Source organism: Bombus affinis, unplaced genomic scaffold (genome assembly GCF_024516045.1).
Source record: "Bombus affinis isolate iyBomAffi1 unplaced genomic scaffold, iyBomAffi1.2 ctg00000357.1, whole genome shotgun sequence".
Classification (NCBI taxonomy): Eukaryota; Metazoa; Arthropoda; class Insecta; order Hymenoptera; family Apidae; genus Bombus; species Bombus affinis.
Genome location: NW_026109033.1, coordinates 24,858 through 52,239, shown reverse-complemented (window position 1 = coordinate 52,239; position 27,382 = coordinate 24,858). Strand labels below are relative to the sequence as shown.

At 35.3% G+C, this 27,382-nt stretch overlaps 2 protein-coding genes and 1 long non-coding RNA gene across 4 annotated transcripts in view; 2 read left to right on the top strand and 1 right to left on the bottom strand.

The window, feature by feature from the left end:
• LOC126927944 (uncharacterized) overlaps nucleotides 1-27,382 on the bottom strand; it is a 79,907-nt gene that overhangs the window by 27,965 nt on the left and 24,560 nt on the right. The window lies entirely within an intron of this gene.
• LOC126927945 (omega-amidase NIT2-like) lies at nucleotides 197-2,664 on the top strand (the record flags this gene model as incomplete). Its single annotated transcript, XM_050743925.1, has 5 exons — nucleotides 197-338; nucleotides 910-1,094; nucleotides 1,537-1,705; nucleotides 1,985-2,218; nucleotides 2,335-2,664. Coding segments are annotated over 5 exons (822 nt in total), but the record flags the coding sequence as incomplete, so codon positions are not given.
• LOC126927950 (uncharacterized) lies at nucleotides 22,265-22,996 on the top strand. The gene is made up of 2 exons (XR_007716086.1): nucleotides 22,265-22,716; nucleotides 22,848-22,996. It is a non-coding gene; the product is annotated as an uncharacterized LOC126927950 (long non-coding RNA).

Here is a 27,382-nt window from a genome sequence, read left to right as displayed (position 1 = left end):
GTATTGCTTACGTAATGTTGATATCGAGTAGTACCATACATGACCTCAAAGAACATTATGATACTTACGAACATCGCTAAACAAGTAGTGCGAACGATGTCGAGTAAGTATTCACTATGTATAAAGTATTTATAGATAAAAAGTATGGGAAATATATAACCGAGTGTATTTAACTTTTCCAACATTTTAGCATTTCGCTTGGCACTTGGTACAACTTCAAGTAAATGAAGTAAAAAGCAAAAATGTAGAGCGGGCAGTTTCCTACATTTCCAGCGCGAAAGAGCATAATGCTGATATTATCGCTCTTCCTGAATGCTTTAATTCACCATATGGAATACGTAATAATTTGTTTCTTTTTCTAATAATTTATTATATGTATAACAACTATATAGAAAAAAGTAAAAGTAGACAAATTACCTTATCGTTTATACTTCCATAAAGATTGTGAATTGACTCGAGAATATAGAATTTCCCCAGTTTTATGATTATCGTGATTTTTGTATAAATATATTTTTTAAGATACTAATAATTAGGTACTTATAAACTAGTATTATCAATTATTTTGTATTTATAATTCCACCTATAGTAGTTAAAAATTAAAGTTAGTTAAAATCTAACTTTATGTTTGAAAAAGTACTAGCAAAGTCGTTAAGTAACAAGTCACTGGTACTAACCCAAATAGCATGATTGTAATTGAACATTTCTAAATATTCATTTTTCATCTTGAACCTGTAGAAACAATTTATTATATGTACTATTATCTAAGTAATTATATATTTAAGTAAATCGAAATATAAAATTTAGTTATTTTAATAATTTAAAAAATAAAAAATTGACAAACATTTCAACCTAATTTATGGTTGGAACAAAGGACAGTTATTTTTCATTAATTGAAATATTGCAATGCAGAATACTTTCCAAAATACGCCGAGAGTATTCCTGATGGTGAAACGAGCGTTGCTTTATCGAAGGCAGCTAAGGAAAACAGCATTTATGTAGTTGGTGGTACGATACCTGAAATAGAGGGCGATAAATTGTACAATACCTGTACTATTTGGGGTCCCGATGGAACTTTGATAGCAAAACACCGGAAGGTAAATAATATACGTCCATGTGGCTTTGAAATTGAAAATATTGGGGTGGAGAAAGTGACTCTATCTAGGAATAATTTAGGAATATACATATGTACATACGTGTACTATAACCAATTCTATAATTTACAAAATATGTTATAGGTTTATAAAATACTTTTTGATACGAGAAACATACATTTTTGTCGTAATATAATATATAAGTTTTTGTACAATATATTTGTCGTGTAATATAAATTTTTCACATAGGAAAAAACTTATTTTTTCTTAAAAAATATTCCTTCTCAAATATTATTAAATGATAAAACTTTTTAATAAAAGAAAGTGATAAAAACGCTGTCAGTTATTAAATAAAAAACAATTAAAGTTTAAAAGTTCGTAACATTGATGTTAAATTACAAAAGTTACAGCAATAGAGTTAGCAACTATATTTTTATGTTATTAGGTACATCTATTCGACATCGACATTCCCAACAAGATTACTTTCCGAGAGAGTGATTCACTCAGTCCTGGTAATTCCCTAACAATGTTTGATGTGAAGGGCTGGAAAATAGGTATTGGCATTTGCTATGATATCAGATTCGAGGAAATGGCACGCATTTATCGGAACAAAGGTACAGTAGCTTAATCGAACAATACTTAACTAGCAGGAAAGTAACTATCTTTCTTAAATATATTCTATATAAAATATAATCAATATAATCTGTAACTCTGTATAAAAAGGAGCTTAATTAAAAAAACCAGTATATTCGCTGAAAATGAAATAAATAAAAGAATTAGAAGCACGACAAGAGGACTGTTCTCGCATATTCATAAATTATGGAATGTGGACTGTGCACCTACAAAGTTAACTAAAATTCAGTGGTCTCATATTTCCCGTTTCTCTGTGTTAGGTTGCCAAATGCTGATATATCCGGCGGCATTCAATATGACCACTGGACCACTGCACTGGTCATTACTTCAGCGTTCCAGAGCGAATGACAATCAATTATACGTCGCCTGTATATCACCGGCTCGTGTTCCTTCAGCAAGTTATGTCGCATGGGGACATACACAGTTGACAAATCCCTGGGGGAAAATCCTTTATGATTTGGAAACTCAGGAAAATATCGTGGTCACCGATATCGGTAATTTCCAGCTTAACATTAAACGTTGGTTTATCGATTTTGCCGGCTCCCTCTGTATTTGCTGAATTTATTAGCAAGCATTACTTATTACTTCGTATGTTTTTCTTTTCTCTCAGATTTGAAAGTTGTTGAGGAAGTAAGGGCTCAGATACCTACATTTTCTCAAAGACGTACGGATTTGTACGACACTGTCTATAAGAAGGAGTAACTCTACACTGAAACAGAAAATGTTTTCTTATAATATTTCTACTACAATACCGTTTTTTTTTTTATGAATTATTACTAATTACTTATTATTTAATGATACTAAATGAATAACTCAATTAAGAAAACCAAAATGTGATAAATAATAATCTGTATATCTTGTGTATCAATATGTAATTGGATATTGTAATAATATTGGAATGTCTTTGATCAGGGATATGATAAAGAACACGCGAAGACTACATTCTTTTGAACATCTTTAATATCCATCATTTATAACATTAAACATCTTTTTAAATATTTAGATAGATTAATACGTAACTCTTTATATATATAAACATTAATTTGAAGTTACAAGCTTAGAGAAATCGGTCGATTAATATTTATAGATCGGCTGTCTTGATGAAAGGCTTAATGAAAGCAAAAACAGAACAATGTCGCAAATATAATTTATAGTTTAACTTCTTTCTTGTATCTGTTTGCCTTTCACGATGTTTTACCAATTACAATAAGTAATTTCGACTTCTTTGCGCTCCGTTTTAACGCATTCGAGACCGAAAGAAATTCATATCAATCAGTAGGCATAATATATATAACTGTACATAATACATTATAGCATAACATAGTATATAATTTTATATTTTAAAAACATGAGGTACAAAATTTAAGATTGTCATCGATTTAAAATTAAAATATGAAAAGGATATTCCAGAGAGAGAAAAGCACAGTATCATTCTAACAAAACATTCAGATCGTACTGACACCCAGGAATCGTATTTCAATAAAATCTCGGTCTCGAATGAATTAACATGAACGATTAACATGAAACACACTTGCGGCTTAAACACCTTCGATATAGAGGAAATTCAAACTTTACAAATAAAAGCAGCCTGTTCCTCTTTCCACAACAGACTCTCATACCATATCCGCTCTTATCCAGGCTTTTACTTGAAATCTCTGTCTATTTACAATTTAAATTTACCCGGACCACTCGTTGAATCGGCAGCCCTTTATAAATATATAATGGACCCAGAACATATACCTGTGCCCCTAGCTGGTATCAGCTCTAGTAACGTTCATACCGGAACTTTCATACGACGCCAATTTGTCACGCGTGAACATCGATTCTTTCAGGGGTCACGGCTTTATGGGATTATATCCTTTAAAGTAATTAAAGTGATACTAATGATAGAGAATTTTTTACAAATATTTAATATGTCCATAAAATAGGAAGTTTCGTGCTCTCTTATTTTATATTAATTATAAATTAATAAGTTTTACATTTGTTATCTATAGATTTAATAAATTATTAAAATTCCATGAAGACATATTCTGGAACACATTAGAAGATTTTGCTGTAATTTACAACGGATGAACAGGCAGTACGAACAGGCAGTAAACGAACAAATAGAAATTCAGGCTATTGTGGTAGTATAGCTCACGTGGGATTTTAAGCTCGAATTGGACTTAAACGTTACGATCGTCGTGAATAATTACGTGATATATAGCCTGTACGACGAGCAGAGAATCTTAAATTATTAACGGCAATTCCTTTGTGCAAAGTGCAATTTTATTAACGGCCTGTAACGAATAAACGGCTCGTTTTGAATAAAGTTTACTGTATTTTCGAGCTATCGCGGGGAGACGCAATCGCGAGGAAACACGTCAACGGGAGTCGTAAATTCCCGTTACGATTCTAATGATCGACGCCGCGAGTAGATCGATCCCCTGATTTCCGTTAAGATAATAGGGGTGGTTGAATTAATATAACTCCGTGATTGGTAGGGTTATGATTATATTTTTCTCCAACAGCTTCGTTTAATCACACACAATAGTAACGTCGTTGAGTCTGAAGATTGCCTGGATCTTGCTCAGATTCAGACTGCCAATCTGAGAGAGGAAGGCTCGTGGATCGTAGTAGATGTGGCGATTGATCAGATCCAACCTTGACTGAATCGAATCAACAGGATCAACCGAAAGACTGAATGAAGAGACGTCGACTGCTTGACTCCGACTGGTTGACTTGGGTGGCTTGCACTGACGACTGACTCGAACGACTGACTGATTCGTACTACTCGAACGACTAACTCGTACTACTACGAACGACTAACTCGAACGACTACGAACGACTGACTCGAACGACTGACTGATTCGGACGTCTACCTGTGTCAATGACGATGGAGGTTTTTAACGAAGTAAGCTGATTCGTTGTTCGTACTTTCCGTTATGAATGTGAGGACACAGATCCCCGTTACCATTAGCTAAGACGTTAACGGTTGAAGTTGGGATATGGAAGTATCCTAACGGCATGACTCGTGGGAAAACCCAGATGTTTCTAATCTCTAAATGCCTGATTTTCCCTGTCATATAATTAACAATTTTTCCCGTCATAACTACCAGCTTACTCCGTAATATTTAAGAACGTTCAATAAACCTAAGGACCTTTTAAGTACCCGCTATAAACCGAAAATGCTTGCAGGATTCAAGGTTTCTGCAAGCTAATGAGAATCGGTTTATGGTGGGCCTTAGTTTTATTGAGGGTTCTCTAATGACGTTTGGGTCTGGACGGTCAGACATTAAAGTACGTCGCGCGGACCTTTTCACGCGACGTAACATTTACATTTAGAAAGTAAAGACAGAAACACATTTTAAGAAACTAAGATATCGAGTTCTACTTGTAAACATCAAGTGCTCTTCGTTTGAGAAGATTACGAGTCTCTTCTTCGATAACGACATTAATTAAGAAGTTTCGATACCGTTTATGACATTAAGATCTCATTAGTAAAGTTATATCATTAAAATCTTACTGTTCCTAGAGAATATATATAGTTAAAACTTCCAGAGGATCAACAGAGGATCAGGTAAAGAAATTGTTGATAAAAGCATCGTTAGTGACAACTGACTGTAATCGATATCTGCTGGGTGAAGTTGTGTGTTCTGAGAATCTGTGTTAATGCAAGGATTCTGTTACAAATCATCAACTAAAGAGCCACCGGGCACGTCCGACCGATCGATCGATACCACGAACCTTGAATGAATTAACGCTCAAGGTGGAACGGATTTAATAGATCGAGTGTTAGTGTAATTTGACACTTTGTTTACACTTACTTTATGCAAACAAAGTTTGATGGTCTGAACTCGATGGTTATAATAGGATCTTATTGAAACTCCAGTATTTCACCCGCACGGTACGACACTTTGTTGATGATTGTCCTTGTATGTTGTTGATACTCCCCATCAGCCGTTAAATTTTGTTCGTCTATCGTACTTTTCTAGCCAAAGGTTTTCCCTGATGTTTTTCCCTACTGTCTAAGTCATCAGGTTTGCAGCTCGGGGAGGACAGATAATTCGGAATTTACCAAAGGAAGGAGAGGTACCGTCCGAGCCATAAAGGGACGGTCACTCAAAATGCCGAATAGATTCATTTAAATAATTATGAGAAACAAGTAAGTTTTGTAACCACAAGTTTTCAAATGTTATAATTTGAATCTGTTCTTATAATTTTAAAAAGACCTTACAGCCAGGATCTCTAAAAAATTCGATGAAAATTCTCATGAGACATCAATTGAAACAATTAAACGCAACAGAGAATGGGTATAATCATATAATTCCTCCCCATTTCAAAATTCATTCATATACATCGATTTTTGTTTTCATATTTGTTTCATGTGTGAAGAATACGTATTTATTGGCATCAAAATATTTTCTGTTTCAATTCCTGGTCATTTTAGATCGAAACTTCCAAATATCGTTGATTAAAAATTTTTTAATTTTTAAAATGAAAGCCACTAATTATAGGACAAAAAGTTGTTTCAATTATTTGAACATTCTGCTTCATTCCTACAATAACATATTTTATTTTAAATGAAAACAAGAAACAATACTATTGTGTATAAGTTTAATGGAGTGACAAAGGTGATTTGTAGCTAACACTGTAGCTAACATAGTTTCTGCAATATACCCTTTAATCGAGTAGAAACAAGGGGATTTTAGAAATTTCTATTAACCGACAGTATTGTCAACAACAAGTTTTAACAATGACTGAAGGTTGCAGAATTAAATATAAAATGATTTATCAATAGCATATGCAGTGTTACATTTGTAAATAAGCAGTTTATCTTTTAAGAATAACAAAGACACAAGAAAATAAAGATAATATTCAAACTATATTGCAAACTAACGAATAATGTAAAGAATTTATTTTTGTTATCTATATCACAGATTTTAGGTAAAATATTAATTTACTTATTACTAGGAGATTGAATTTGAAATATAATTATAATTTATAATTATAATGGACACCTTTAAACTAGCAGATATTTGGTAGCAGTTCTCTAGCCTTTGTACAATATAACACAGTTCAGTTTAATTGAGTTTAATCCCTTTGACCAGCCAGTTTCCAATTTCATTTATGGCATAATCTCCTGACAATTTCATACCCTTCGAAAGAAACACGATTTTCTATTATTGTTTTACAATCGCGGAATATGATCAGTGTTTCAATTAAGCTCCACTGTTTTAATTTCCCGTCTACGCACGATGTGGGTACACCGTTTTCTTGTTGTTTTTAGATACAAGTGACGAGAAATTATGAAATGATATTTTAAATTTAAACTGATTTCGTTCATTGATTTATTGTAGCGACAATGGTAACTTGTTTGAATAAAGATTTTATAAATAAAATATTTAAGGTCTAAAATAATAAATTAACACATGTGAAAACATTAAAGCTGTTATCCTTATTCATGGTCTTGTTGCAACGTGTTTAACGAGCGTAACGTAGGCGTGAAAACGAAAACGTTGAGACTCTTGTGGCGTAAAAAGACTGAATTCCTCATAAAAATACAAGAAACGAATACAAGAAACGTGCAGAGACCTAAACGGACGTGCGAAACAGTGCTCCAGTGAAAGTGCGGCAAGAGGGAAGAGAAAGGGACAAAGTTAACGCCAAAAATAGACAAAACGTGGAATCATGCAGATTCCACCAATAAAAATAATTAACTCCGGTGAAACATTTTTCATAAATAAAGCTACAGACTCTACATATGTAGAGAAAAATGATGATATTATGGAAACAACATAATCCGACGGGGAGCAAAACATACCAATACACCAGGAAGAAAGCTGGACGGTGGCAACCTCCAGCAAAAAACGGAAGGTAACCCCGCTCGCAAGCGCGAGGAAAATTGATACATATGAAAAAAAACAATGGCTACAAGACATCAAGTTACACAATCCATTCAGCGCACTGCCAGAAGAGGCAGCAACGGACCCAACGGAAAGTCCGACAAACCGTATTCCCAAACCACCACCGATATACATAGACGCGAAAATAATTGACCCCCTCATCGAACTACTAAACAACACCGCAGGGAAAGACAACTATATCATCAAACAGATAAAAATAGACCAGGTGAAAGTGCAAACCAACACCCCAGAAATATTCAGAAAAATTACAAGATCACTAAAGGAAAAAAACGCAGCATATCACACTTTTCAACTCAAAACCGACAATAGCTACAAAGCAGTAATCAGGGGACTACACCCAAAAACAAATACCGGAAAAATAAGTGAAGAACTGGCAAAAATCGGACACCAGGTAAGGTCAATTAATAACATCAACAAATACGATACCAAACAACCGTTACCGCTATTCCTAGTTGAACTAGAACCTAAAAACAACAACAAAGAAATATACGATATAGAAAAATTACTAAACACAATAGTAAAAGTGGAGCCACCTAGACATAAAAAAGAAATCCCACAATGCATAAGGTGCCAACAATATGGACACACTAAAAACTATTGCAATAGAACCCCGGCATGCGTTAAATGCGCAAAAAATCATCTTACGATACACTGTCCATCCACGGGAAATATAGAGGAGGTGAAATGCTACAACTGCAACGGAAAACACCCAGCCAGTTACAAAGGTTGCGAAGCTAGGAAACAACTACAACGCAAACTGTTCCCGCCCCTACGAAGCAGGACAATCACTAACACACAAGCCCAACAGGACAGCATAAAACCTGAAATAATACCAAATACAAAGCAAGCAACAAACACCAAACCTAACAGCACCAACACCATTGGTGGTCTAAGCTACGCTCAAGTAACCAGCCAATCAACACATACACACAACCAATACCACAGCAATAGTAACAATGACACTGCAGAAATCAAAGAACTACTCAAACAATCCATAAAGAACACCGAAATGCTAACCAGAATGATAAGCGAACAAAATGCAGTATTAAAACAGCAAACTCAACAAATCACAGTCATGCTACAACTAATTACAAACGTGCTAAGCAAAAAATAAAAACGGACACTCTAAAAATAGCAGCCTGGAACTCAAATGGCCTGCAACAACGAGCCCTCGAAATTAAAACATTCATATACAATAACAATATAGACATACTACTTGTCTCAGAAACACACTTCACTACAAAAAGCTACTTGAAAATACCATACTACACCATATATGATACCAAACACCCCTCAGGAAAAGCTCACGGAGGGACAGCAGTGATAGTCAGAAACGATATCAAACATTATCTACACAGCCAAGTTAACAAAGAATATTTACAAGCAACCACTGTCACAGTTCAAACTAGCAGCAACTACTTCCAGTTGTCAGCAGTATATGTGCCTCCGCGACACAAAATAACAACACAAATGTGGGAAGAATACTTCCAGGACCTAGGGGACAAGTACATCGCAGCGGGAGACTACAACTCAAAGCACACGCTTTGGGGGGTCAAGAAACATTACACCTCGAGGTAGAACACTGGAAAAATACATAAGAAATAATAACCTCAATATATTATCCACAGGAACACCGACACATTGGCCGACTGACCTGAACAAAAAACCAGATCTTCTGGACTTTGCAGTTACAAGGGGACTAAACACAAATAAACTAAAAATAACACCCAACCTCGAGCTCAGCTCCGATCATACACCCATAATAATTGAATACAGAAACAAACCAATTCACTATAGCAAACCAGAAACACTATGCAACAAAACCACCAAATGGCAAACTTTCAAAGAAATAATAGAAAGCAAAATAAACTGCAACATCCCGTTAAAAACTCCTGAACACATAGAACAGGCAGTAGCAACATTGACAGCAACTATTCAGGAAGCAGCAAGGACAACCACTACTCCCGAACCAACCAGCAGACAAACAATAACAATCCCGCAAGAAATACTCGACAAAATCAAAGAAAAAAGAAAAGCAAAAGCAAAATGGCAAAAATACAGAACCCGAGAAAACAAAAAACACTTAAACAAACTTGCAAAGGAAATAAAAAATAAAATAAAGGAGCACAACGATAACGAATTCGCAAAGTTCATAGGGACACTCTCCACACACGAGAACACCAACTACTCACTATGGAAAGCCACGAAAAAAATAAGGAAGCCAATAATACCCGTCCCGGCAATCAGAAAAGCAGATAACACATGGGCAAGAAGCAACGAAGAACAAGCTGAAGAATTCTCCAACCACCTCTGCAACACATTCACACCACACATTATCAACAACAGCAACCTCAAAAGTCATACGGAGGAGGATCCACAAACCACTACTACCACAGCCGACAAGGAATACACCATACCTAAAACATCGGCACAAGAAATTAGAAACATAATTGATAAAACAAAAAACAACAAAGCGCCAGGAATCGACCTAATCAATGGTAAAATCTTGAAAAACCTCCCGCCAAAAGCAATAAGACTAATTACAATAATATTCAATGCAATTCTAAGAATTCAATACTTCCCCAAACCATGGAAATTAGCACAAATCAAAATGTTACATAAACCAGGCAAAGACCCGCACCAAACTGCATCCTACAGACCAATATCACTGCTCCCAGTATTTCCAAAATACTGGAAAAGATAATATACGACCGCATAAAACCAATAATAGAGACAAAAAAACTAATACCGGATCACCAATTTGGTTTCAGAAACAAACACTCCACGATAGAGCAAATGCACAGGCTTATAAACGAAATAATAGTAGCACTAGAAAACAAGGAATACTGCACAGCCCTCTTTATAGACATAGAGAAAGCATTCGATAAAATTAACCATGAAAGTCTACTACAAACAATTAGGAAACAATTCCCGGAGCAAATACACCATTTAATAAAATCCTACCTAAGCAGCAGAACCTTCGTAATAAAAATCAAGGACACACATTCTCAAGTTAAAGACATCAAGGCCGGGGTACCACAAGGAAGCGTCCTAGGCCCAATACTATACACATTATACACGGCGAACATACCAACAACTACCAACAGCACAGTATTGACATTCGCGGACGACACAGCTATACTAGCCAGGCATACTAACCCAGAAACGGCAGTCAAAATACTACAAGAACATATCGTAAAAATAGAAAATTGGCTACAAGAAAAACAATTAAAAGCAAACCCCAATAAATGCAACCATATTACATTCACGCTACGGAAAAAGATACCACCAAACATCCTATTGAACGGTACGCATATAACGCAAACAAAGCATGTCAAATACCTAGGACTCCACTTAGATCAAAAACTTACCTGGAAACTACACATCAAATCAATAGTAGAAAAAATACAGAAAACAAGGAGACAAATGTATTGGCTAACAAGCCGAAAATCCAAACTAAGCACAGAAAATAAAGTAAAAATATATAAAACGATCATAAAACCAATCTGGACGTACGGAATACCACTATGGGGGACGGCAGCAATGAGCCATATAAACAAAATAGAGGTAATACAGGCTAAAATACTCAGAACAATAGTAAACGGACCTTGGTACGTCAGAAACGAAGATATACGAAGGGACCTGGGAATGCCAACGGTCAAGGAAGAAATCAGCAGATACTCCGAGAAATACAAATCAAGAATAGCAACACACATAAACCGGCTAGCTGCGGAAACATACAAAATCACAAATATGGACAGAAGACTAAAAAGGAAGCACCCAGCAGACCTTATAAAGGACATAACCTAACAAACACGAGGATGGTACCCCGCTGGGGGTAGCCACCAACATGCTAATGTAACCGCTAAAAAATTCCACCAAATGTCCAAATTGGACAAATAGTGAATTTAAATAAATAAATAAAAAAAAAAAAAAAAAAAAAGATAATTCGGAATTTACCAAAGGAAGGAGAGGTACCGTCCGAGCCATAAAGGGACGGTCACTCAAAATGCCGAATAGATTCATTTAAATAATTATGAGAAACAAGTAAGTTTTGTAACCACAAGTTTTCAAATGTTATAATTTGAATCTGTTCTTATAATTTTAAAAAGACCTTACAGCCAGGATCTCTAAAAAATTCGATGAAAATTCTCATGAGACATCAATTGAAACAATTAAACGCAACAGAGAATGGGTATAATCATATAATTCCTCCCCATTTCAAAATTCATTCATATACATCGATTTTTGTTTTCATATTTGTTTCATGTGTGAAGAATACGTATTTATTGGCATCAAAATATTTTCTATTTCAATTCCTGGTCATTTTAGATCGAAACTTCCAAATATCGTTGATTAAAATTTTTTTAATTTTTATAATGAAAGCCACTAATTATAGGACAAAAAGTTGTTTCAATTATTTGAACATTCTGCTTCATTCCTACAATAACATATTTTATTTTAAATGAAAACAAGAAACAATACTATTGTGTATAAGTTTAATGGAGTGACAAAGGTGATTTGTAGCTAACACTGTAGCTAACATAGTTTCTGCAATATACCCTTTAATCGAGTAGAAACAAGGGGATTTTAGAAATTTCTATTAACCGACAGTATTGTCAACAACAAGTTTTAACAATGACTGAAGGTTGCAGAATTAAATATAAAATGATTTATCAATAGCATATGCAGTGTTACATTTGTAAATAAGCAGTTTATCTTTTAAGAATAACAAAGACACCAGAAAATAAAGATAATATTCAAATTATATTGCAAACTAACGAATAATGTAAAGAATTTATTTTTGTTATCTATATCACAGATTTTAGGTAAAATATTAATTTACTTATTACTAGGAGATTGAATTTGAAATATAATTATAATTTATAATTATAATGGACACCTTTAAACTAGCAGATATTTGGTAGCAGTTCTCTAGCCTTTGTACAATATAACACAGTTCAGTTTAATTGAGTTTAATCCCTTTGACCAGCCAGTTTCCAATTTCATTTATGGCATAATCTCCTGACAATTTCATACCCTTCGAAAGAAACACGATTTTCTATTATTGTTTTACAATCGCGGAATATGATCAGTGTTTCAATTAAGCTCCACTGTTTTAATTTCCCGTCTACGCACGATGTGGATACACCGTTTTCTTGTTGTTTTTAGATACAAGTGACGAGAAATTATGAAATGATATTTTAAATTTAAACTGATTTCGTTCATTGATTTATTGTAGCGACAATGGTAACTTGTTTGAATAAAGATTTTATAAATAAAATATTTAAGGTCTAAAATAATAAATTAACACATGTGAAAACATTAAAGCTGTTATCCTTATTCATGGTCTTGTTGCAACGTGTTTAACGAGCGTAACGTAGGCGTGAAAACGAAAACGTTGAGACTCTTGTGGCGTAAAAAGACTGAATTCCTCATAAAAATACAAGAAACGAATACAAGAAACGTGCACAGTTCCGCCTGGGCAGGCGACCTAAACGGACGTGCGAAACAGTGCTCCAGTGAAAGTGCGGCAAGAGGGAAGAGAAAGGGACAAAGTTAACGCCAAAAATAGACAAAACGTGGAATCATGCAGATTCCACCAATAAAAATAATTAACTCCGGTGAAACATTTTTCATAAATAAAGCTACAGACTCTACATATGTAGAGAAAAATGATGATATTATGGAAACAACATAATCCGACGGGGAGCAAAACATACCAATACACCAGGAAGAAAGCTGGACGGTGGCAACCTCCAGCAAAAAACGGAAGGTAACCCCGCTCGCAAGCGCGAGGAAAATTGATACATATGAAAAAAAACAATGGCTACAAGACATCAAGTTACACAATCCATTCAGCGCACTGCCAGAAGAGGCAGCAACGGACCCAACGGAAAGTCCGACAAACCGTATTCCCAAACCACCACCGATATACATAGACGCGAAAATAATTGACCCCCTCATCGAACTACTAAACAACACCGCAGGGAAAGACAACTATATCATCAAACAGATAAAAATAGACCAGGTGAAAGTGCAAACCAACACCCCAGAAATATTCAGAAAAATTACAAGATCACTAAAGGAAAAAAACGCAGCATATCACACTTTTCAACTCAAAACCGACAATAGCTACAAAGCAGTAATCAGGGGACTACACCCAAAAACAAATACCGGAAAAATAAGTGAAGAACTGGCAAAAATCGGACATCAGGTAAGGTCAATTAATAACATCAACAAATACGATACCAAACAACCGTTACCGCTATTCCTAGTTGAACTAGAACCTAAAAACAACAACAAAGAAATATACGATATAGAAAAATTACTAAACACAATAGTAAAAGTGGAGCCACCTAGACATAAAAAAGAAATCCCACAATGCATAAGGTGCCAACAATATGGACACACTAAAAACTATTGCAATAGAACCCCGGCATGCGTTAAATGCGCAAAAAATCATCTTACGATACACTGTCCATCCACGGGAAATATAGAGGAGGTGAAATGCTACAACTGCAACGGAAAACACCCAGCCAGTTACAAAGGTTGCGAAGCTAGGAAACAACTACAACGCAAACTGTTCCCGCCCCTACGAAGCAGGACAATCACTAACACACAAGCCCAACAGGACAGCATAAAACCTGAAATAATACCAAATACAAAGCAAGCAACAAACACCAAACCTAACAGCACCAACACCATTGGTGGTCTAAGCTACGCTCAAGTAACCAGCCAATCAACACATACACACAACCAATACCACAGCAATAGTAACAATGACACTGCAGAAATCAAAGAACTGCTCAAACAATCCATAAAGAACACCGAAATGCTAACCAGAATGATAAGCGAACAAAACGCAGTACTCAGACAGCAAACCCAACAAATCACAGTCATGCTACAACTAATTACAAACGTGCTAAGCAAAAAATAAAAACGGACACTCTAAAAATAGCAGCCTGGAACTCAAACGGCCTACAACAACGGGCCCTTGAAATTAAAACATTCATATACAGTAACAATATAGACATACTACTTGTCTCAGAAACACACTTCACTACAAAAAGCTACTTGAAAATACCATACTACACCATATATGATACCAAACACCCCTCAGGAAAAGCTCACGGAGGGATAGCAGTGATAATCAGAAACGATATCAAACATTATCTACACAGCCAAGTTAACAAAGAATATTTACAAGCAACCACTGTTACAGTTCAAACTAGCAGCAACTACTTCCAGTTGTCAGCAGTATATGTGCCTCCGCGACACAAAATAACAACACAAATGTGGGAAGAATACTTGCAGGACCTAGGGGACAAGTACATCGCAGCGGGAGACTACAACTCCAAGCACACGCTATGGGGGTCAAGAAACATTACACCTCGAGGCAGAACACTGGAAAAATACATTAGAAATAATAACCTCAATATATTATCCACAGGGACACCGACACATTGGCCGACTGACCTGAACAAAAAACCAGATCTTCTGGACTTTGCAGTTACAAGGGGACTAAACACAAATAAACTAAAAATAACACCCAACCTCGAGCTCAGCTCCGATCATACACCCATAATAATTGAATACAGAAACAAACCAATACACTATAGCAAACCAGAAACACTATGCAATAAAACCACCAAATGGCAAACTTTCAAAGAAATAATAGAAAGCAAAATAAACTGCAATATCCCGTTGAAAACGCCTGAACACATAGAACAGGCAGTAGCAACACTGACAGCAACTATTCAAGAAGCAGCAAGGACAACAACTACACCCGAAACAACCAGCAGACAAACAATAACAATCCCGCAAGAAATACTCGACAAAATCAGAGAAAAAAGAATAGCAAAAGCAAAATGGCAAAAATACAGAACCCGAGAAAACAAAAAACACTTAAACAAACTTGCAAAGGAAATAAAAAACAAAATAAAGAAGCACAACGATAACGAATTCGCAAAGTTCATAGGGACACTCTCCACACACGAGAACACCAACTATTCACTATGAAAAGCCACGAAAAAAATAAGGAAGCCAATAATACCCGTCCCGGCAATCAGAAAAGCAGATAACACATGGGCAAGAAGCAACGAAGAACAAGCCGAAGAATTCTCCAACCACCTCTGCAACACATTCGCACCACACATTATCAACAACAGCAACCTCAAAAGTCATACGGAGGAGGATCCACAATCCACTATTACCACAACCGACAAGGAATACACCATACCTAAAACATCAGCACAAGAAATTAGAAACATAATTGATAAAACAAAAAACAACAAAGCGCCAGGTATCGACCTAATCAATGGTAAAATCTTGAAAAACCTTCCGCCAAAAGCAATAAGACTAATGACAATAATATTCAATGCAATTCTAAGAATTCAATACTTCCCCAAACCATGGAAATTAGCACAGATCAAAATGTTACATAAACCAGGCAAAGACCCGCACCAAACTGCATCTTACAGACCAATATCTCTGCTTCCAGTATTTTCCAAAATACTGGAAAAAATAATATATTGCCGGATAAAAACAATAATAGAGACAAAAAAACTAATACCGGATCACCAATTTGGTTTCAGAAACAAGCACTCCACGATAGAGCAAATGCACAGGCTTATAAACGAAATAATAGTAGCACTAGAAAACAAGGAATACTGCACAGCCCTCTTTATAGACATAGAGAAAGCATTCGATAAAATTAACCATGAAAGTCTACTACAAACAATTAGGAAACAATTCCCGGAGCAAATACACCAATTAATAAAATCCTACCTAAGCAGCAGAACCTTCGTAATAAAAATCAAGGACACACATTCTCAAGTTAAAGACATCAAGGCCGGGGTACCACAAGGAAGCGTCCTAGGCCCAATTCTATACACATTATACACGGCGGGAGTTCCGCCTGGGCAGGCGACCTAAACGGACGTGCGAAACAGTGCTCCAGTGAAAGTGCGGCAAGAGAGAAGAGATAGGGACAAAGTTAAAGCCAAAAATAGACAAAACGTGGAATCATGCAGATTCCACCAATAAAAATAATTAACTCCGGTGAAACATTTTTCATAAATAAAGCTACAGACTCTACATATGTAGAGAAAAATGATGATATTATGGAAACAACACAATCCGACGAAGAGCAAAACATACCAATACACCAGGAAGAAAGCTGGACGGTGGCAACCTCCAGCAAAAAACGGAAGGTAACCCCGCTCGCAAGCGCGAGGAAAATTGATACATATGAAAAAAAACAATGGCTACAAGATATCAAACTGCACAATCCATTCAGCGCACTGCCAGAAGAGGCAGCAACGGACCCAACTGAAAGTCCGACAAACCGTACACCCAAACCACCACCCATATACGTAGACGCAAAAATAATTGACCCCCTCATCGAACTGCTAAACAACATCGCAGGGAAAGACAACTACATCATCAAACAGATAAAAATAGACCAGGTTAAAGTACAAACCAACACCCCAGAAACATTCAGAAAAATTACAAGATCACTAAAGGAAAAAAATGCAGCATATCACACTTTTCAGCTCAAAACAGACAAAAGCTACAAAGCAGTAATCAGGGGACTACACCCAAAAACAAATACTGGAAAAATAAGTGAAGAACTGGCAAAAATCGGACACCAAGTAAGGTCAATAAATAACATAAACAAATACGATACCAAACAACCACTACCGCTATTCCTAGTTGAACTAGAACCTAAAAACAACAATAAGGAAATATACGATATAGAAAAATTACTAAACACAATAGTAAAAGTGGAGCCACCCAGACATAAAAAAGAAATCCCACAATGCATAAGATGCCAACAATACGGACACACCAAAAACTATTGTAATAGAACCCCGGCATGCGTTAAATGCGCAAAAAATCATCTCACGACACACTGCCCATCCACGGGAAAAATTGAGGAGGTTAAATGCTACAACTGTAACGGAAACCACCCAGCCAGCTATAAAGGATGTGAAGTAAGAAAACAATTACAACGTAAACTGTTCCCGTCCCTACGAAGCAGAACAATCACTAACACACAAGCCCAACAGGACAGCACAAATCCTGAAATAATTCCAAGTACAGAGCAAGCAACAAACACCAAACCTATCAGCACCAACACCATTGGTGGTCTAAGCTATGCTCAAATAACCAGCCAATCAACACATACACACAACCAATACCACAGCAATAGTAACAATGACACTGCAGAAATCAAAGAACTACTCAAACAATCCATAAAGAACACCGAAATGCTAACCAGAATGATAAGCGAACAAAATGCAGTACTAAAACAGCAAACTCAACAAATCACAGTCATGCTACAACTAATTACAAACGTGCTAAGCAAAAAATAAAAACGGACACTCTAAAAATAGCAGCCTGGAACTCAAATGGCCTGCAACAACGGGCCCTCGAAATTAAAACATTCATATACAATAACAATATAGACATACTACTTGTCTCAGAAACACACTTCACTACAAAAAGCTACTTGAAAATACCATACTACACCATATATGATACCAAACACCCCTCAGGAAAAGCTCACGGAGGGACAGCAGTGATAGTCAGAAACGATATCAAACATTATCTACACAGCCAAGTTAACAAAGAATATTTACAAGCAACCACTGTTACAGTTCAAACTAGCAGCAACTACTTCCAGTTGTCAGCAGTATATGTGCCTCCGCGACACAAAATAACAACACAAATGTGGGAAGAATACTTCCAGGACCTAGGGGACAAGTACATCGCAGCGGGAGACTACAACTCAAAGCACACGCTTTGGGGGTCAAGAAACATTACACCTCGAGGTAGAACACTGGAAAAATACATAAGAAATAATAACCTCAATATATTATCCACAGGAACACCGACACATTGGCCGACTGACCTGAACAAAAAACCAGATCTTCTGGACTTTGCAGTTACAAGGGGACTAAGCACAAATAAACTAAAAATAACACCCAACCTCGAGCTCAGCTCCGATCATACACCCATAATAATTGAATACAGAAACAAACCAATTCACTATAGCAAACCAGAAACACTATGCAACAAAACCACCAAATGGCAAACTTTCAAAGAAATAATAGAAAGCAAAATAAACTGCAACATCCCGTTAAAAACTCCTGAACACATAGAACAGGCAGTAGCAACATTGACAGCAACTATTCAGGAAGCAGCAAGGACAACCACTACTCCCGAACCAACCAGCAGACAAACAATAACAATCCCGCAAGAAATACTCGACAAAATCAAAGAAAAAAGAAAAGCAAAAGCAAAATGGCAAAAATACAGAACCCGAGAAAACAAAAAACACTTAAACAAACTTGCAAAGGAAATAAAAAACAAAATAAAGGAGCACAACGATAACGAATTCGCAAAGTTCATAGGGACACTCTCCACACACGAGAACACCAACTACTCACTATGGAAAGCCACGAAAAAAATAAGGAAGCCAATAATACCCGTCCCGGCAATCAGAAAAGCAGATAACACATGGGCAAGAAGCAACGAAGAACAAGCCGAAGAATTCTCCAACCACCTCTGCAACACATTCACACCACACATTATCAACAACAGCAACCTCAAAAGCCATACGGAGGAGGATCCACAAACCACTACTACCACAGCCGACAAGGAATACACCATACCTAAAACATCGGCACAAGAAATTAGAAACATAATTGATAAAACAAAAAACAACAAAGCACCAGGAATCGACCTAATCAATGGTAAAATCTTGAAAAACCTTCCGCCAAAAGCAATAAGACTAATTACAATAATATTCAATGCAATTCTAAGAATTCAATACTTCCCCAAACCATGGAAATTAGCACAAATCAAAATGTTACACAAACCAGGCAAAGACCCGCACCAAACTGCATCTTACAGACCAATATCACTGCTCCCAGTATTTTCCAAAATACTGGAAAAGATAATATACGACCGCATAAAACCAATAATAGAGACAAAAAAACTAATACCGGATCACCAATTTGGTTTCAGAAACAAACACTCCACGATAGAGCAAATGCACAGGCTTATAAACGAAATAATAGTAGCACTAGAAAACAAGGAATACTGCACAGCCCTCTTTATAGACATAGAGAAAGCATTCGATAAAATTAACCATGAAAGTCTACTACAAACAATTAGGAAACAATTCCCGGAGCAAATACACCATTTAATAAAATCCTACCTAAGCAGCAGAACCTTCGTAATAAAAATCAAGGACACACATTCTCAAGTTAAAGACATCAAGGCCGGGGTACCACAAGGAAGCGTCCTAGGCCCAATACTATACACATTATACACGGCGAACATACCAACAACTACCAACAGCACAGTATTGACATTCGCGGACGACACAGCTATACTAGTCAGGCATACTAACCCAGAAACGGCAGTCAAAATACTACAAGAACATATCGTAAAAATAGAAAATTGGCTACAAGAAAAACAATTAAAAGCAAACCCCAATAAATGCAACCATATTACATTCACGCTACGGAAAAAGATACCACCAAACATCCTATTGAACGGTACGCATATAACGCAAACAAAGCATGTCAAATACCTAGGACTCCACTTAGATCAAAAACTTACCTGGAAACTACACATCAAATCAATAGTAGAAAAAATACAGAAAACAAGGAGACAAATGTATTGGCTAACAAACCGAAAATCCAAACTAAGCACAGAAAATAAAGTAAAAATATATAAAACGATCATAAAACCAATCTGGACGTACGGAATACCACTATGGGGGACGGCAGCAATGAGCCATATAAACAAAATAGAGGTAATACAGGCTAAAATCCTCAGAACAATAGTAAACGGACCTTGGTACGTCAGAAACGAAGATATACGAAGGGACCTGGGAATGCCAACGGTCAAGGAAGAAATCAGCAGATACTCCGAGAAATACAAATCAAGAATAGCAACACACATAAACCGGCTAGCTGCGGAAACATACAAAATCACAAATATGGACAGAAGACTAAAAAGGAAGCACCCAGCAGACCTTATAAAGGACATAACCTAACAAACACGAGGATGGTACCCCGCTGGGGGTAGCCACCAACATGCTAATGTAACCGCTAAAAAATTCCACCAAATGTCCAAATTGGACAAATAGTGAATTTAAATAAATAAATTAAAAAAAAGAAAAAAAAAAAAAAATTATACACGGCGAACATACCAACAACTACCAACAGCACAGTATTGACATTCGTGGACGACACAGCTATACTAGTCAGGCATACTAACCCAGAAACGGCAGTCAAAATACTACAAGAACATATCATAAAAATAGAAAATTGGCTACAAGAAAAACCAATAAAAGCAAACCCCAATAAATGCAACCATATTACATTCACGCTACGAAAAAAGATACCACCAAACATCCTATTGAACGGCACACATATAACGCAAACAAAGCATGTCAAATACCTAGGACTCCACTTAGATACACAACTAACATGGAAACTACACATCAAATCAATAGTAGAAAAAATACAGAAAACAAGGAGACAAATGCATTGGCTAACAAGCCGAAAATCCAAATTAAGCATTGAAAATAAATTAAAAATATATAAAACGATCATAAAACCAATCTGGACGTACGGAATACCACTATGGGGGACGGCAGCAATGAGCCATATAAACAAAATAGAGGTAATACAGGCTAAAATCCTCAGAACAATAGTAAACGGACCTTGGTACGTCAGAAACGAAGATATACGAAGGGACCTGGGAATCCCAACGGTCAAGGAAGAAATTAGCAGATACTCCGAGAAATACAAATCAAGAATAGCAACACACCCAAACCGGTTACCTGCCGAAACATACAAAACCATAAACATGGACAGAAGACTAAAAAGGAAGCACCCAGCAGACCTTATAAAGGACATAACCTAACAAACACGAGGATGGTATCCCGCTGGGGGTAGCCACCAACATGCTAATTTAACGGTTAAAAAATTCCACCAAATGTCCAAATTGGACAAATTGTGAATTTTAATAAATAAATAAAAAATAAAAAAAAACATACGTAAAAAAAAAAGAAACGTGCACATAGTTTATTCTCGACCTTGGATACATAAAACCAAAAAAAAAAAAAAAAAAAAAAAAAAAAACAAAAGAAAAGAAAAAGAAAAAGGAACAAAAATTTTTATTGGTTATTTACCGAAACTCATTGTATCATTTTTACTACTCTATATAAAACGTAGAATCATATACTGACGAATGTTATTTCGAATTTCTAACTTCAGAACGATAATTACATATTTGTAATTACCAATAAGTGGTAGTAGCATTAAAAATATGGAATATTCAACGAGATGAAATATAGGTAAGGTATTTAAAAGAAAAAAGATTGAAACGTTCGATGTAAAACGATGAAATTAAATGATTGAATTTGAAAACTTGATTCGGTTTAATAGGTCGATGAAAAAAGAATTCATGTTCCTGTCGATATATCAACGACGTGCGCCGTTACTTCCGACTGCTCTGCAATTCAAATGCAGTACTCGAATATACATGGCGAAAGAAATGGAAATTGAGCAATTTAAGGGAACGAATTACTCTCGCGTCCGCGTAACTTCAAAATGTTTCACGTGTCCGTGTTTGCGAAACGAAATTCGTCGTTGTCCAATTAACACGCTTGCAGATGCTACATTCACTTTGTTGCATATAGGGCTTAAATATATGAACGGATAGAAAGGAGCAACTGTCATTAGCGTAATTTTAACGCGTTAAAATAAATTAATGTATAATTTCGTCATTTACGTTTGATCTACCTTTTTTCATCTACGTCATCTACGGCACCTACGCGAAGCTTCTTGATTGCGTCTTTGGCAGTGTTCGTTGCTATAAATGAAACTTAATAGTTGTTGAAACCGCTCGAAAGTCGTGTTCCTAAATCATTCCCTCGTCTCGTATCGTGTTCATCAAATGGAAAAGGAGATTGTGTTTTAATGAAATCGCTTGTTACTATCAATCTTGCTGTGTCACTCGCATAGGAGAAGAAAGTGAGGAAGGAGAAAAAAATTAAGGTAAGGTCATCAATGAGCAAAATGTTTAATGTAATTAAAATCGAGTCCGCTGCAACCCTCATGACATTTAAAATTCCATACGTATATTGTTATACGTAACATTGCCATATTAAATATATTCGATCAAATAGGTATGTTCAATCAACATTCAATCTCGTTCCCTGAAAGCTGTTCCTGGATATCTGGTTGGATACTTTGCGCACGGAAATACAGAGTGTCAACAGTAACAAACCCTCTATGTAGTGTTTTTGCTTTGCTCTTTTGAACAGGTAGATAACATTTTGCTTCGAAAAACGGATATATATTCCACGGATATACACATACAGAGTATGTGTATCGATATACACATTGATATACACCTTTGTACAAAGTGTCAAAAAAGTATTTATCGCGGTTTCTTTTTCAAGCCATTCTACACCTTCGATTTGATGAAAATTGGTTAAATAAGTGTAGCGCAAAATTGATCTTGACCACAATTTTCAGTGTCAAATTGTTTTTCTATTGCATCATATAGTGCTCATTAGAAAGGAAAGTTCCGTTCTTTTAGAAAAAATGTTTGAAATTTCATTAATACTTAGACTGATTTTTCATATTTGATTCATGTTTTAAGGTCAAATATGGAATACAATAACATCAATACTAATATCTACTATTTTGTGCGAATTACTTTATATTTCAATCTTCCTTGATATGCAGTGACAAGCAAAAGTTGACAAAAGTGTAAACACAGCCCGTTGATTTTATGTAAAAAGCGAATGTCGAAGGTATAATGAGAAAAGAGCATTATTTGACCATCCCAAAAAATAATTTACCTAAATAGTAGTTAATTCTATTGGATATAATAAACGTGAAGTAGTACTAGTGAACGAAATACTATGTTGAAACCTTGATTCGACGAGTATAATTAATGTGCAAAACTGTAAACATGGTTTGAGATATCCATTTTTGTAAAATGTTTTGTACATTATTAATGTTAATGAAAATTAACTATTACATTTCGTTAATAATAACTTGTAGTTACTGTTACCTAATCTTTACCGATCACTTGAAAAATTAGTCTTTTACATTTATGTGCTTACTTTTTTCGCTCGTCACTGTACATGTTAAGTCAGATATGAAATATCTGGCGTATTCCAGCGGCTTTGATTAAATCTAAGATGGCGATATCCTTAATATTGAGAATGTTGTTAGTAAAGTAACTATTTCTATCCAAAAACAAGATATCTTTGAGACAACGTGAATTTTCGTTCCAATTTTCTCAACTTATAAGTATAAAATTTTCATCGCATGATACAATCTATCCTACAAAGTTCTGGCACACGACGAACCTGAGAACATAGATCTTCTTCAAATATTATTTTTCTCACTGCTTCGTGTGGAATTTCTACTCGACGAGATGTTATTAAACGCTTAAAAGCTTATTATTAAACGATAACATACTTTTTCCTACATGAATGAACATGAAAGACGTCGAGTGAGGAATTAGAACAATTGTGGATGGTTGGAAACTATTATGCTGCGGTCTACCATTCGTTTTTGCCTATATATACCACGGAACAAAGGATAATTTTCACCGAATTCATGCAGAGCACATTTTCTAAGTTTTACTGTATATGATTACACCCATTATATTATATTATGTTATTACGATGTTATCTAATTAATTGTTGTCTATTTGTTTTGATACTTATATTAACCATTATTTATAACATAATATACTAAATATAATTACTATACACAATTAGTATAAGGATTAATATAAGAAATTTTAAACAGCTTTTTTCAAAAGAACGAATCATTTACGATCCAGGGGTTTTCTGAAACTTTCGTTTCTCGTGATGAGTACTTTACGATGCAATAAAAAATTTTGTCCGAAAATTATACTCAAGATCAATTTCATGATCCATTTTCTCTAACAGATCTCCATCTTCCACAGCTATAACAAATAATTTTTTGACACTCTATACATTTAACATCGATTATAATTCTGATAATCGAAACACCGAACATCAATGTGTTTATTCACTACGCCAACACAGATAACAATTAACATTGATATATAATATATATTTGATGATATATATCTGAAAGAATAGAAATTTCATTTAATCGACTATATGATCATACTCGGTTAAGTACCAACAACGACCATCTATCAACCTTATCTTACTTCCTCAAAGATATAGAAAGACTTTAAAAATTTCAGCAATGTGATTTGGTCCTTTAAAATTTAGAAGTAATATAACGATAAAATACCATCAAAACCTTTAAATTTCCAATATTCAAGAGAAACTTGAAATCTCGTTTATTTACTCAGCAACAAAATCTTATTTACCTTCAGAGAACCTATACAATTTTTGCACAGCTCAATATCTCTCCTTTAAACAAAACATCAAAGTATGTTGTTCCTAACTTCAAAGGGCTCAACTCAATTTTTTGATCAATTTCTCTCGTCCTATACGCTCGTTTCAAAGCTTATAATACCATCTACACCTTTGCCTTGCGTTCCATCCATGGTTCCTATGCATGCGATTTTATTATTATCGTTCCAAAGGATCTTCGCATTTCTGTTTCGCTCGTGATAGGTATTCACATCTGTTTTACCGTGCTGTTTCATCTTCTGGGAACGATATGGTCGGAAATGATATGATGTTGAATACGCACAGGTCGTTAAACGAGAATTAATTCAAGATAGATTCAAACGGAGTTAATTAAGTGATGCCAATTCCACAGCCTTGGGGGCTGAACGCGTTTTCCTTCCGAACGGTTCGCTCGTGTCGAGTGATGCAAATTTCAGCAAGTGTTTCACCTACGTGTTTACTATTAAATTTATTTATTTCTTTTTTATTTTTATTTATTTTTTATTTTTATTTTTTTTTTTTTTTTTTGGCTCGGTTACCTTCAAAGTATTTTGCGTACTTCTTAAGCGATTTTTAAGGTATTATTTCTTTTATTATTGGAAACAGTAATCATTTTTAGATTAGTAACAAAAGGTACATTTAAATTTGATACAAATTTTAAGGAAATTGGCATAGAGAAATACCAAATTACTGACATTCCTTGTAGTATGTTATTTTAATTTTACGTAATAAAATAAGGTGTTTCAATTTGAATTCATTAAATGCTGTCTTAAATATTCAATTTGAGATTGCTTTGGAGAAAGTCGAAAAAGATTTAGAACTATTCCCTAATCGATAAATAAACGCTTCAAGAATTGAGAACCACTGACTCAGGGGAACTCAGTTAATCGAGTAATACGAATAGTTCCGTGATACTGCAGAAGCCATTTACTACGTTCGCCTAACATGATTTCATCCATAAAAGAGAGATCACTACTTCTTCCCTATACTTGATACGTAAAAATAAAAATCTTAAAAAAAAAAAAAAAAAACTCGTTGCCGAACATTTATTTTCGTTCTTTCTGATAGAAAAAGACCATTTTTGTAGTCAGAAACTTAACCGAGCAGCTTTCTCAACACACCGAAATTCGAACATTTATTACACACTTCTTATTCGGAGACAATGAGAGGAAAAAGATTATAAGATTCTATGGAAAGATTATGTTAGAAGAAAGCTGTCAGTATCTAATAGGGTGGTCCCTCTATAGTACACACGTATACCTATAATAGCACAATAATAGATTACAACGACTACAACATTTATACGTATTTATCCCGTAGTTTTTAATAAACTATGAGTTCCATTTAGTCACATTTAACAATCTAACAATATAGTCCCCCCATATCTAATTTATTCCTTAAATCATAAAATATGTGCTTTAGCATATAAACAAAGCATAGTATAGTGAATGTTACAACTAAAAGAAGATAAAAGAACATACGTTTTGCTTCAAATAATTAAGATAAAATTTAGATACGGGGCTTTCAGCTTATGAAAGTCGAAGAGAAGATATATATTCCATTTGGTCATATTCTATTTAAATTCGTAACTACTCGTTCCATTTACGTTATTAATAAAACATTTTTATCGACAAGCTACCTAACAGAAAGACCTTTTTGTCACTCTAAATTGCCTCAAAAGAAAATCCCTTGTCAAACATACCATGTTTTTCGTACGAAAATCCAAAAAGGATTTTCCAAAAAGATATATTCAGTGAACCATGGTTCGTGACTGGTGAGCTTGAAAAGAGATGAAGCGTTGAAGCGTCAAAGTTGATATTCCACCAAGCTCTCGACCCTTCTATCTCAATAATCCTGATCAAAATTCGAATGAACTACCCAACGAAACGATCACTGTTTTCTATAGAATCTCTTTAAGCATTCTTCATTAAGGAATCGTCAGATTTTACCCCATTACGTTCTTCCATCACAATCTTTGTAATGATGAAGAAAAAAATAAAAGCTTTTAAAACCCGACAGCGCCGTCATTTTCTAAAAACGTCGTCTTTATACTCCTGATGGCCACGAGCACATCCAACTACCACATATAAAATGCATTGTGATTGTGTCATCAGCATAATTTTCGCGAAAAGAGCAATTTTTCTTGATAACTATAATTTGTAACATAGATTAAAATCGCTGATTTGATCCCTCTGATATTGTTGTCTTACGAGAGTTTCGCCTGGTCTTAATTGGTTCTGTTGATTCTTATCGTTGTGAAAAGTCGATTCGCTATATATCTTTTGTATAGAGAACTATTATGTGAT